This window comes from Rhinoraja longicauda, chromosome 30, assembly GCF_053455715.1.
Source record: "Rhinoraja longicauda isolate Sanriku21f chromosome 30, sRhiLon1.1, whole genome shotgun sequence".
NCBI lineage: Eukaryota > Metazoa > Chordata > Chondrichthyes > Rajiformes > Arhynchobatidae > Rhinoraja > Rhinoraja longicauda.
The window spans coordinates 23,331,147-23,345,306 of NC_135982.1; the positions used below are offsets into that span (position 1 = coordinate 23,331,147).

Genomic DNA, 14,160 nt, shown 5'->3' on the forward strand with positions numbered 1-14,160 from the left:
GCGCAAATTGGAGGAACAGCATCTCATATTTCGCTTGGGCAGTTTACACCCCAGCGATATTACATTGACTTCTCCAACTTCAGATAGTTCCTCTGTCCCTCTCTTTCCCCTCCCCTTCCCAGTTCTCCCATTAGTCTTCCTGTCTCCTTCTACATCCTATCTTTGTCCCGCCCCCTCCCCTGACATCAGTCTGAAGAAGGGTCTCGACCCGAAACGTCAGCCATTCCTTCTCTCCCGAGATGCTGCCTGGCCCGCTGAGTTACTCCAGCATTTTGTGTCTACCTTCCAGCTAACAGTAGAGCATCCACAGTGTCTGGACTGCACAATACTGAACAAATTGGCTTCACCAGCAGGACCGGTTTGACAAGAGTGATCCAGATACCCTTTGACAGTGGAAGTGGTTTTTGAAGATGAAAACCTCAAACCTGGCACAGAACCCATGGTTACCTAGGAGGCAGTAACCTCTAGCCTACTTTCTTTGGTCTGCTTCTCACAGTCAAATCGAGGCACTGGAAAGATCCATTAAATCCACTGGAAAGATTCACTGAATCCCCCCAATTCACAGACACGTGGGTCAACATCAGCTTTCTCTCCCTTGGCAACATCCCCAGCATTGTGGTCTTAACTCACACAGCCCCGTTGGGCAGGCCACATTGTTTGCTGACTCCTGAGGTAGATAGGGGTTTGTTGAACACAATGACAGGTGGTCAGAGCAAAAGATTAAAAGATGTTCTCAAAAACATCCCTGATAAAGGTAATAACTTGCTCCAGTCTGCTCAGTGGACACCTTGTATTCAGGTTGGGCCTGAGATCCACCTGTTGGGAACACACATAAATAAGCCCAGTGTAAATGATGAAAGGCCTACCACACTACACTCTAAAACTACACAACCACCCACGCTACAAAGGACAAGAAATACTGACCAGCTCTTCAAGAAGTCCCCAGTTTATTTTCCAATTATATTTTCTAAAGTTACTCCCCAATATGCCAACACCTCTATTATATTTCAGTGTGTTGCATTGTTTGCCAGCACTTGGCGTTCAGTGGCATTACAAATATTGCATTAACTGCAGGATCAGGGTTGTGTGTCTCGTATCTTTGGTGCCAAGTGCCTTCACTGAAGATGCTCACCTGCGATTGACAGGTCCGCTCCAGTCTTCATTTCCGGGTCAGAGTGCGCAAAGATGGCGTCGCCCAGGCTCCGCTGCTGAGAGTCGGGAGCATGTGGAAGGTAAAGGCGGCCGGGGCCGGGATGGTGCGGGAACAGATTCTCCCGGTCCCGAGGGACCTCTTGCGGGCAGGTCATTCAAATGTGCGGCGGGTCAGGCCGAGGTCAGGGTCTTCCCGTCCACTCGCCTCCATGCTGAGGCAATGTCACTGCTGCTGCTGCTGCGGAGTCACCTGCCCAATCAACCTTCACCGGTCTGCAGAAGGGTCTCCCCCCCCTCCCCGGCCATTGTCCATTCGCACTCACCCCCTTTGTCCATTCCCTCCTCCCTGTCCATCCCCCTGTCCATTCCCCCTTCCCTGCCCACCCCCCTGTCCATTCCCCCTTCCCTGCCCACCCCCCTGTCCATTCCCTCTTCCCTGCCCCCCCTCCGTCCATTCCCCTTCCCTGTCCACCCCCGTCCATTACCCCCTCCCCGTCCATTCCCCCTTCCCCGTCCATTCCCCCTTCCCCCTTCCCCCTCCCTGTCCACCCCCACCCCTCCCTGTCCATCTCCTCTGTCCATTGCCCCCTCCCTCTGTCCACTGCTCCTTTCCATTCTGCCCATTCCCTCTATAGATACTGAGTTCCTCCTGCACTTCATGTTTTGAGCAAGATTCCAGCATATGCAGTTCCCTGCCTTTTCATCGCTGACACAATGAGCCAAACTGCAAATATCAGGATGGTGAGATACCAATGGTCAGAAACTACACTGGCTCAACCACACACTAAAATGTGGTACAAGAGCAGTCAGAGAATGGGTGTACGGCGAATTTCAATTCATTTCCTGCCTTAAAGCCTTTGAACCCTCTCAGGCACAAATCAGGAGCATTATAAAATACTTGCCTGAAGATCAGAGCATCAGCAACTCTTGCGAAGCACAAATCCACCCAGGAAAAACAGTCTACTTGATTGACATCACATTGATCACCCTGAGTCTTCATTCCGACTACCACAGGGGCACAGTGGCTGCAGAATGTTAAGAGACTGACATGGGAATAACATCATGGAATTTACCTGCAGAGGGAGATCATTTGTAGCATCCTGTCCTGTTGGCCAGAAGAAAGCTATGAAAACAACTGCCACTTCCTTTCTGCTAACTGAATCTATTTCCATCTGATCACGCTTTAGTTTAATTATTTTATGCATCTCTAATGAAAAAGTGTCAGTTTTAAAAATTAATTCTTCTTTTCCCTAGGCATAAAATCGGTTGAGGGACATCATGGTGCATCTCTGTAAGTACAACTGGGCAGTCGCTTGCAGTTTAGTAGCCTCGCACAATTATATTACTTGTTTTGAACATTCTGTTTGTTATGTCAGACTACTTTACATAGAGTTGTCCAATCCCATTGAGGGAACTGAGGGAGTTCTGGTGACCAGCACATGTTAATCCAGCTCCCATCCCCAAACGCCTTCACTCTTTCCTGGTTCCATTCCTGCTGTTCCTGTATTTGTAATCAAAGATACTTCTTTGTTCTGGCACAATTTTCTATGCTGCAGTTCTTGTTGACGCATTGACCACATCCAGCCGTAGTTGAGGCTCAATGAGGTCTTAGTTGAGGCAATAGGCCTGTACTCTGTAAGCCAGGTCGCATTACAACATCAATCCTTGCCCGATGACAAAGGTGAATTTCGATCACTTATATTTGTTTCTCATCATGTAGTTTTCATCTCTACTTTCCACTCATCCCTCTGCCTCCTCCAACTGTTGAGAAATTAATTTGGAGGAAATGAGCTTTTAATGCTCCTTGAACACCTTTCAATATTTGAATTAACTTGAAGCATTGCAGTTTGTGTGCCCCTCACACCATCCCCACTTCACACTCTAACGCTGGGCTTCTCCCACTGGATGAACTGGCTCCCATCCCAAATTGTCCCAACTTCCATCTCACATTACTCCACGATCAGCACTCAGACCCACCTGACTGAAAATGCTTCAAGTGAGTAGCAGTTTATCGTGTCTCAAAAGTGTTTCCCAAGCAATGAATTACTTTGAACTGAAGTCATGCCTCAGCCAAATACAACACTTATTTTGCATAAAGCAAGGTCTCATTTAACAAATAAGCAAGTTGAATTGTCCAATTAATTTGTTTTGATGGTACTGATTGAGGGAAAGTCAATCAGTATTGCTCAAGATATTGTGAGTGATCTTGGCCTTCCTTTGGAGTCACAGGATTGTGAGCAACCACCAGGACCATCGAGCAGAGGTCTCAGTCTGATGACCTTTCTGAACAAAGGTATCGTCCTGTGCCACACTCCAGAATCATGCAAATTAGATTCTGAGTCAGAGACCTGCTAAATAGGCCACACTGCTGCCAACTGTAGGATTCTCTCCCTCCAATCCTTCCTCTGAAAGTCAGCTGGAGATTTCTGCCTTTGGACCACTCCATCCAGTCACTAATTTCTTTTTCTTTGCTTTTCCTCACCACCGCACACAATGTGCAGAGTTTGGAATAAACTCAATTGGCTGGTCCTGGTGTCAAGGCAGTTAAATAATGTGCCTTTTTTTTACAGCTCTGACTTTGCTGAAATATTATCACCGGGGGTTCGTGTGCATCCGCCTTGCACTGGGCGGCTGCACCAATCGCCCCTTCTACAAGATTGTGGCTGCACACAACAAGCGGGCCCGGGATAGCAAGTACCTGGAGCAGTTGGGCTCCTACGACCCCATGCCCAACATCTTCAACGAGAAGTTGGTCAGTTTGAACCTGGACAGGGTCAAGTATTGGCTGGGCTGTGGCGCACAGATGACAAAGCCGGTCGCTAAGTTGCTAGGTAAAAGCTTTCCTCATGCCCTTTTCCTCCCTGATGTTAAGAGTTACTCATCGTTCAGCAATGATTGGATTTGAACACTGTTTAGGTCTTGGTTTATTATTGTCATGTGTTCTGAGGTACAGTGGAAAGCTTTGTTTTGCATGCTATCTATCCAGATCAGATAATACTCCACATAAATTTATGTTCAACTCAATTCCTAAAGGCAGAATAAATGGGAATATACAGAGGACATAATATAGTTCTCAGTATTGTGGCGTGTGTGTTTCATAGAAGTCCAATCATCGCAGTAGGGTGAAGGTGATTTGGACAGTATCCCAGTTTATCGTAGGACAGTTCAGAAGCCTGATAATAGATGGGAAGACAGTTTGATGGTCTGTAATTTCAAGCTTCTGTATCCTCTGCCTGACAGAAGTAGGGAGAAGGAATGACCAGGTTGGGACAAGTCTTTGATTATGTTGGCTGTTTTTCCGAGGCATTGTGAAGTGTAGATGGAGTCAGTGGTGGGGAATCTGGTCTGTGTGATGGACTGGACTATATCTACAACTCTCCGCAATTTCTTGCTGTCTTGGGCAGAACTTGGGCAAGTTGTTTGGAGTAGGTGGCTTGAAGGAAAAGGAACGCCAGGAAAGTGGGATGTTGTTAAAAGTGTACTGACAAGAGTTCAGGACAGGCACATTCCTGTTAGAGTGAAGGGCAAGGCAGGAAAATGTAAGGAAGCAGGCAAGTCGAGGGAAATTGAGGATTTGGTCAAGAGTAAGGAGGCATGGGACAGCTGGGATCAAGTGTACCCTGGAGGAGTTTGAGGAACTAAGGAGCAAGCTAAAAAAGGGAACCAGAAGGGCAAAAAAAGGGACAGGAGATAGCTCTGGTAGATAGCATAAAGAATAATCCCAAGAGATTTTATAAGTACATAAAGAAACAAAGGGTAACCAGAGAGAAAATGGGACCCCTCAGGAATCAAAGTGGTCAACTCTGCATGGAGTCACAGGAGATGGACAATGAGTATTTTTCCTCTGTTGTAACTGTGGAGAAAGACAGGAGGACTGAGGAACTTGGGGCAGTCACTGGAAGTGTCTTGAGAGCAGTCAGTATTATGGTGGACGAATGGCTGAAGGTCCTGATGCATATGAATGTAGACAAATCTCCCGGACCTGATCAGATATATCAGAGGACACTGTGGGAAGCTAGAGAGGAAATTGCAAGAGCCCTGGCTAAGATTTACAAGTCGTCATAAATACAGGTGAGGTGCCGGATGACTGGAAGGTGGCAAATGTGGTGCCTCTATTCAAGAAAGGCTGCAGAGAAAAGACTGGGAACTGCAGGCCAGCGAGCTTAACATCTGTGGTTGGAAAGTTACTAGAGAGTACTCTGAGGGATAGGATAGACATGCATAGGATATACATAAATGATTAGGGATAGCCAGCATGGGAGGTCGTGTCTCACGAATGTGATTGAGTTTTTTGATGATATGACCAAGAAGGATGATGAAGGCAGAGCTGTAGATGTACATATGGATTTCAGCAAGGCATTTGACAAGGTTCTGCAAGGTAGGCTGCTCTAGAAGATTAGATCCCATGGGGTCCAAGGAGAGATAGCTGAATGGATAGAAAATTGGCTTCATGGAAGGAAGCAGAGGGTGATGGTGGAAGCTTGCTTTTCAAACTGGAGGCCTGTGACTAGTGGTGTGACTCAGGGTTCGGTGCTGAGCCCATTGCTGTTTGTCATCGATGTCAATGATTTGGACGAGAACGTACATGGCATGGTTAGCAAGTGTGCAGATGACACAAAAGTGGGTGGCTTTGTAGATAGTGAAGATGGTTGTCAAAAATTACAGCAGGATCTTGATCAGTTGGCCAGATGAGATGGGGAATGGTTGATGGAATTTAATGCAGAAAACTGTGAGGTGTTGCCTTTTTGGAAGACTAACATGGACAGGACCTATACAGTGAATGGTAGTGTGTTGTAGAGGAGATGGATCTATGAGTACAGGTACATAGGTTCTTAAAAATGGCACCACAGGTAGATAAGGTGGTCAAAAAGGCTTTTGGCACATTGGCCTTCATCAGAGTATTGAGAATATAAATTTGGAGGTCATGATGCAGTTATATAAGATGTTAGTTTGGCCGCATTGTGTTCAGTTCTGGGCACCAGGTTATCGGAAATATTTTGTCAAGTTGGAAAGGCTGCAGAGAAGATTTATGAGGATGTTGCCAGGACTCGAGGGCCTGAGCTATAGGGAGAAGTTGAGCAGGCTAGGACTTTATTCCATGAAGTGCAGGCAGATGATGGACGATCCTATAGAGGTGTACAAAATCATGAGGAATAGATTGGGTAAACACACAGTCTCTTGCCCAGAGTAGGAGAAATCGAGAACCAGAGGACATGGGTTTAAGGTGAGGGGATAGGTTTAAGATTTAATGGGAACCAGAGGGGTAGCTTTTTCCACATAAAGGTTGGTGGGTGAATGGAACGAGCTGCCAGAAGGAGTAGTTGAGGCAGGTACTATTGCAATGTGTAAGAAACATTTAAAGAGGTACATGATAGGATAAGGTTAGAGGGATATATATGGGTCAAATGCAGGCGGGTGGGACTAGTGCAGATGGGATATGTTGATCTGTGTGGGCATGTTGGGCTGAAGGGCCTTTTTCCGCACTATGTGACAATGAGAACTATTCCCATCAAAGCTGTGATGCAACCCAATAGCATGCTTTCTGTAAAAAAATAGTTTAGTTTATTGTCATGTGTACCGAGGTACAGTGAAAAGCTTTTGTTGCATGTTCACCAGTCAGCGGAAAGACTATATATAATTACATCGATCCATCCACACTCTACAGAAACATGATAAAGGAAATAATGTTTAGTGCAAGATACAGTCCAGTAAAATCCAATTAAAAGTAGTCCAAGAGTCTCCATTGAGGTAGATAGTAGCTCAGGACTGCTCTCAAGTTGTTGATAGGATGGTTCAATTGGCTGATAACTGCTGGGAAGAAACTGTTCCTGAATCTTGCCTGATGGGGGAGAGGGAGTAACCGGTGTGAGACTCGTTCTTGATATGCTGTAGCCTTGCCGAGGTAGCGTAAGGTGTAATTGGAGTAAATGGAAGGGACGTTGGTTTGTGTGATGATCTGGGCTGTGTCCACAATTTATTGCGGTCTTGAATGGAGCTGTTCCCAAACCGTGCTGTGATGTATCCTGATAAACTGCATTCTATGGTGCATTTGTAGAAGTTGGTGATACATGCCAAACTTCCCGAGGCTTCTAAGGAAGTAGAGGCGTTGGTGTACTCTCTTGGCCATTGCTTTGATATGGGTGGTCGAATTGCAGGATGCTGGTGATGTTTACTCAGAATTTGAAACTTTCAACCATCTCTATTTCAGCACCATCTTCTTGGCTGTAACTTCAACGTGGTTGGTCCACCACAGATTGTTGGTAATATTAATGCCAAGGAACTTGAAGCAGTCAACCATTTCACCCTGTTAGAGAGAGCAAGATCAGATGTGAGCCTGATCCCTGTCAGGTATAGATTGTACAGCACAGCCCCCTCATTGCCCTTCCTGCCCACCAGCACAGGATGCAGGACATTTCCAGTTGGCTCTGACACACACCATCTCAAACACACACACCATGGGAAGCTGGCTCCTATTTTTAGTTTTATGTTTGTTGCCCTCTCATCCAGTGGCTCTGGCCAGCCAGGTATGGGATCCTGACAGTACATGGTCTGGGTGGACAAGCAGATGGGTCCCATCCCAAAAGGTCAAACTCACCCAGTGTCTTAATTTCAACAGCTAACCAGGTGCCAGTGACTGATGTGCCAGCACCCTGACCCAATGCTGAGTGCAGGTTTAACAAACTCAAGGGTAGCACAGTGTCATGGCTGGTGGAACTGTTGTTTCCTACTCCAGTGGCCTTGATTCATTGCTGACTGGTGCAGTGCATGAATGCTCTCCCCATGTCAACATGGCTTTCCTCTGACATGTTAATGCAGTTTGATAGGTTAATTGGCTAATGTGAACATGCTCAGTATAAAGGTCAGCGTAGAATCTGTGGGATTTGATGGGAATGAGGGGAGAATAAAGCAGGATCAGTGTAAATAGCTGCCAAATAGTTGGCATGGACTTGGTGATCTAATGAGTGTTTCCACACTGTGACTGAGAAATTGAAAATTGAGATGTCACCAGGTGAATGCTGATCTGTCCCCCCCTCTCCATTGCTAGGCTTGTCCGGCTTTTTCCCGCTACACCCCATGACAGTGACCGGGGCAGAAAGATTCCACAAGGAACAAGCGCTAAAGGCGCAGGCTGCATCACAAGAAGAACCTACGAGTGTTTCAGAGGATGAGCAGCCAAATGCCTAAATGCTGGGTAAGCAAGTGGCTCCTGGAAATGGACAGTCACAGTCAGCAATTGTCAGCAACAAGCTGAGGAGACAACTGTTCTAACAAGCAGCAGCGTTGTCACAGGAATTATTGCCAGTGGACTACAAGAATTACACATTAAAATCAGTGTCCTTTAATGTTGTGTACCTTCAATGTTAATACAGGTCAGAATGCCCAGACTTGGGAATGGCATGTTTTATTTATAATGCAATGGCAATGTGTTTGTTTCCCTTTGTGCAAGGAGAATGGAAGCCTTCTGGTGCAGTAACTCAATGTAACCTTGCTGGTGGAGCAGTTGTTTGTTGGGATTCCAAACTCTGCATTCAGCCTCTGCTGTGTTTAGTCTCCTCAACGAGTGCTTCTGCACTCTCTGTCACACCCGTCTCTGGGACCTCAAGCATTACTGATATCAAAGGCCCACTCTGCCACAGAGTAATGTATAGAATGTCATTATCTTTGTAGCTCTGAAATATGCTATTTGGCAGGACATCCATGCCAGCATTTATGCTTCATGCAAGCATTTTCCCACCCTGAGCCAAACTCTCTGTATTTTCCTTTCTCCTTCGTGTGTTGATTTTGCACCACCTCAAATGCGACCCAGCCTCCTGCAGCTTTTTTGGAGCGGAAATAATCAATACTTGCCTGGATGCTACTTGATTTGTCATAGCAGTCAGGCATTTTGCTTATCATTCCCAAGTTTGATTGAAGCTCACGACTGTTAATTCTCTCGGTGTCTGACCTGTGCTTCACTTTTCCTTAGGTCCAAGCTGTAAGAAACTGCTGCCATCACAAAAACAGGTGTTATTCACAAATCATTATGGTACCATAGACTTCAAGTGGCAATGACCCACTTGAGATTTGTGATTGGGCTGCTCAATAACTTGCCTCCCTCTTATGCAAAGGAAAAGCAACAGGTTCACAAAGGCAATACACAGGGTTGCAGTGCTTTTAACAGCCATGTCCAACTCAAAAATAGGGTGCAAGCTAGACACAATTGCATAATCAGGCAAAGATGGTTGTGCTGATAGACAGAGCAAGGGATCATCACCATCCCAAATATGGCCTCGTGTCACTCCTGCCACATGGGCTTTCAATAACTTTAAGGAACTGGTGCAGAAGAGCTCAAGCTTCAGAATCCCCTCTCCTGATCAAAAGCACCAAATTTATTCATTTTCATACTTAAATATTTTACACATCAATGCAGGACTAGTGGACGAATAGCACAAATGAGCAAATGGGTTCTAATTGTTTAAAAAACAGTTGTTGGATCAGTGGAGAATGACTCAATTCTTGCACTGCCCACTTGCAATACTGGACTACTGCCAGTAGGTGGCAGTTAAGAGGCAGGTATCCTGCTCCAGTGTATGGGAATTGCCACTGGAGTCCTCACATGAGGTGAGGTACAAGGCTCGACCTTTGGAAGTGTTGGAATTAATTACCTGTGCTTTTCAATTTTATTCAATAAAATTAATGATCACCTTTAAAAGCTTAATTTTTCCAGAGGATACTAAATACAGAATTGTTAAAAAAGCACCCATTTTATACATTACAAAAATAATATATTAAAAATGAAGTATATTGTGGAAAGCTGTTTCTATGCTAGGAGAGGTTGCTGGCTCAAAGGTGATCAAAGCATGTGGGGGAATGGACAGATATTGATGGAAGTAGCACACTTCCATGTGAATGTTTGCTGAATAATGTTTACTGAAGTGAACATTAATGAACCCTGCCTTGCTGCTACTTCCTACCTCAAATAATTTATCCAGATGGTATGAGGTAGTGTTCCTGCATCTTCCCCACCACCTCCTGCCCAAGGTGAACTCAGTGTTTGAAACACAAGGGCTGAGGATGCTGGAATCCTGAGCAAAAAACAAAGTGGTGAAAGAACTCAGTGGGTCAGGCAGCATCTGTGTTCTACCTTACTGCAAAGATGAGGTGCAAGGAAAGAATATTTGTAACTTGGTATTGAGAACCATTGGTTATTCATCAAATAAAGAGCAAACCGTGTGAACCTCTGGATCAAATGCTGGAAATTTAAAATCAAAACTGCTGCCTGCACTCAGTAGTCAGCCACCATCCATGAGAAACTGTCAGCAATGCTTCATCGGTACGGGAAGCGAAAGGACAGCTCTTCAATTAATACGGAAAATGGGAATTGGATGGAGTAAGCAGAAGCATGGAAAGCTAACGGGCTTGCTTCTACAACTGTACGATGCATGGAAATGTGGCAGATGGATCACTCTAAGATGAAACAGAGACAATGGGATACAGTTAATCGGAAATGTAGTCACAACAAAAGAAGGGGGAGCGTTGTGATACAGAGGTAAACGTGATAGACAATAATGGGAAAGCTTCAGTGGCTCAGTAATGTGGTGGTGGGGGGGGGGGGGGGCAGGAGTGGAGGGAGACCTTGGGGAACAGATGCTGCAGGAGTTCCTGTTGTCACACTGCCTTAGGTTTTATCTGTCTTTAATGTGGTCTTGTTGATCTGCTTGATTTACTGGGTAGAATATTCCTAAAGTGTGCCAGTGATGGCTAGAAACCACTCTGGGAGGAGAGTTATTTCACAAACGCAGCTCTACAGTGTTCTCATTGAGTGAATGAGTTGTCTGTGGTGGGATGGGTCAAGCAGGCTGGGAAGCAGGTTTAATTTAAGTGCAGACTGATGTCAAACTGCATTCTTGCTCAACATAATGGTCACAATGCTCGCTTCATTGCCAACACGCATCTTACTGGAGTAATGCAAACACACTGGACGAGGGGGAAACTGTTTAACTTAAGTCCAGAACCAAAATCACCTAAACCTCAACGAACGAGTGACATTTGCACATTCAATTCTGGATTCCTAGTCATTGCAAACTTATTCATTCAACATCCACAAAACAATGGTTGTTCACACAACACTACAACACTGCCCTCTGATGACAAAAATCCACAGCGAGACCCAGAAATAAACAGACCACTTCCCATATCATGGGGGCAAAGGCAGAACTCAATGGCGAAACGCATCCGTTTTTGGTGCTCAGCCCATGGCCAACTGAGAATGTGTGATGATCAAGATCTCAAATCTGAGACAAAACCCAATGGTCTGATCACTGGCCTTTTGGGCTCTGAATCTCACAGCACTGGAAAGAAAGCTCCAGCACGATCTCTGCAAGATCCTCCAGACTCACTGAAGGAGCAAGCTTCAGTATCTTTCTCAGGCCAACATCCCCAGTTGCAAGGCTCCCATTGAGCAGGACACATGGTTGACATGCTCATCTCCAGCCTCCCGAAACAGGCACTACATTTTCAGCCATCACAAGAAGAGATCACCAGTCGGGCAGGGAAAAAGTAATTAATGGATATTGTCAAAACCTCTGATAAACTTTACTGTCTCCATTGAATCCTGGTCCATGACTACAAGCTGAAGTAGCAGCTGTTCGGATGGAACCGAGAACCTCCAGCCCAGCACCAGGAACAGAGTGCAGTTTAAGTAGGAGCGTGCCACCTTGCAACCAGCCACCCACCAGTCCTGTCAGACACCCCTGCCTGTCAGACACCTCTTGCCCGCCCCTGTGAGAGTTGACGGATCCCATATTGGTCTCTTCGGTCTCCTTAGCACAAAAGCAGAATGGACACAAATCATTTTCGATTGTGAAAGACTGCTTAAGAATAAGAAACAGCTGACAGGGTAGCAATTGGAACTGCAATCAGCTTCACACCCTCCCGTAGAGACAGTAAATTAGCCTCTTCCTCCTGGGCCCTCACTCCTCACCGTATAGTGGCTCCTGCTGGTCACTTCATATAACACTGAAGTGGAAATCAAATCTGATAGCTCAATTGACACCCATGGTCAGGCCATTCGGCCCCTCAGGCCCGTTCCACCATTCCATAGGTTGTCTGATCTGCCGCAATTCAGGTTTCCTGCCCAATCCTTTATTTTGTTTGACATCCAGAAATCCCAACAGCTCAGGTGCTCATGGCTGGGTTTACCGGTTGCTCTTTTCATGACAGGGTCAGAAAGGTTGAGCATCGTAAGCCATGAAGGTTGAGAGTTCTCAAAATTTACTCAATAGTAAATGGCCAACTATGCAGCCTACTCCAGGAGAGATGGCCATCTTATACCTCTGTGTTCAACAGCCAACAACATGGATCTTACCTGGTGTCAATTTTTAGATTTAGATTTTTAGATTTAGATTTAGAGATACAGCGCAGAAACAGGCCCTTTGGCCCACCTGGTCCGCGCTGCCCAGCGATCCCCGCACATTAACAGTATCCTACACCCTAGGGACAATTTTTTTTTTTTACATCTGCCCAGCCAATTAACCTACATACCTGTACGTCTTTGGAGTGTGGGAGGAAACCGAAGATCTCAAGGAAAACCCATGCAGGTCACAGGGAGAACGTACAAACTCCTTACAGACGGCGCCCATAGTCAGGATCGAACCTGAGTCTCCGGCGCTGCATTCGCTGTAAGGCAACAACTCTACCGCTGCGCCACCGTGCCGCCAGAGGTGGTTGTTAAGGCAGAAACGATAACAACATTTAAAAGTCACCTGGACAGCTACATGGATAGGAAATGTTTAGAAGGGATAAACGCTGGAAATAATTAGCCAGTGTCGAGCATTGACTCACTGCTTCCACAATGGAATAGACGAGACATCCAGATACAACAAGAAAAAACTTTAAAGTGTAACTTGGTGCTTGTGTGCAGGAGAGGTAAGTTATTACCTATTGTACTGGCACTACACAGATGAATGGAAGAAAAATGGTGTTTGTGGAGTAATGGCATAGCGCTCTACAAGTGAGGGCATTGTACTGTGGAGAGATTTCATTAGCATAGTTTTGAACTGGGAAATGAATCACTTGCTTGATTAAAGGAAATGTAATCTTTTAAAAATTTGCTTTAGTGAATTTAACAAATTTATGGGGCTGTCATTTCCAGCAAATTCCAACTAGCCTGCTGTAAGAGCATTGGCACAGAGCTGGACTTCAGTGGGCTGTGATATCCGCTCTGTTTCTCTAGTACTGGCACTGCTGAAATTAGTGCCAGTCATGATGCAGATTGGCAGTGGTGCAAGGTGCAGTTCTACATCCTCAAACATTCCTGGTTACAGAGCTTCTGGCCAGGTTAAGAAGGGCTCAAGATTGCTGAGGATCAGTTCTGTGTCACAAGGGCACATCAAGCAAAGTTTCCCTTTCTGAAAGACATTAGTAATCTAATTCCTCTCAGTGATCTAGTGGTTTCATGGGCGAATTTCTGATACCAACATCCTATCCCAAATAGTTGAATTACATTTTTGAACTTGCATGTCCCACCTGCCTTGAAGGTGTATGGATTAATTATCAAGGCCCTTATATTACCGAGAACATAGAACAGTACAGCATAAGAACAGGCCCTTTGGCCCACATTGTTTGTGCCAGACATGTTGCCAAGACCAACTCTTATCTGCCTGCACATAATTCATAGACCTGCATATCCATATGCCTATTCAAAAATCTCTTAAATCCCACTATCGCCCTGACCACCATCCCCACAGTGGGTTCCAGGCACACACCAATTTCTAAAAAGGACATTCTTGATATTAAGGGAGTGCAGTGTAGGTTCACCAGGTTAATTCCCGGGATGGCGGGACTGACATATGATGAAAGAATGGATTGGCTGCGCTTATATTCACTGGAATTTAGAAGGATGAGAGGGGATCTTATAGAAACATATAAAATTCTTAAGGGATTGGACAGGCTAAATGCAGGAAAAATTCTTCCCACATTGCAAAGATGTACAAGTGTGTAGGTTAATTGACCTATAAATTGTTCCTA

The 14,160-nt window shown here is 45.5% G+C and overlaps 1 protein-coding gene across 1 annotated transcript; it reads left to right on the top strand.

The window, feature by feature from the left end:
• Window positions 1-1,168: 1,168 nt before the first annotated feature.
• Window positions 1,169-8,495, top strand: mrps16 (mitochondrial ribosomal protein S16). The gene is made up of 4 exons (XM_078425046.1): window positions 1,169-1,232; window positions 2,407-2,443; window positions 3,723-3,983; window positions 8,198-8,495. The coding sequence occupies exons 2-4, from the start codon at window positions 2,431-2,433 to the stop codon at window positions 8,335-8,337; spliced, it is 414 nt and encodes a 137-aa protein (XP_078281172.1). The 5' UTR covers window positions 1,169-1,232; window positions 2,407-2,430; the 3' UTR covers window positions 8,338-8,495.
• The last annotated feature ends 5,665 nt before the right edge of the window (window positions 8,496-14,160 follow it).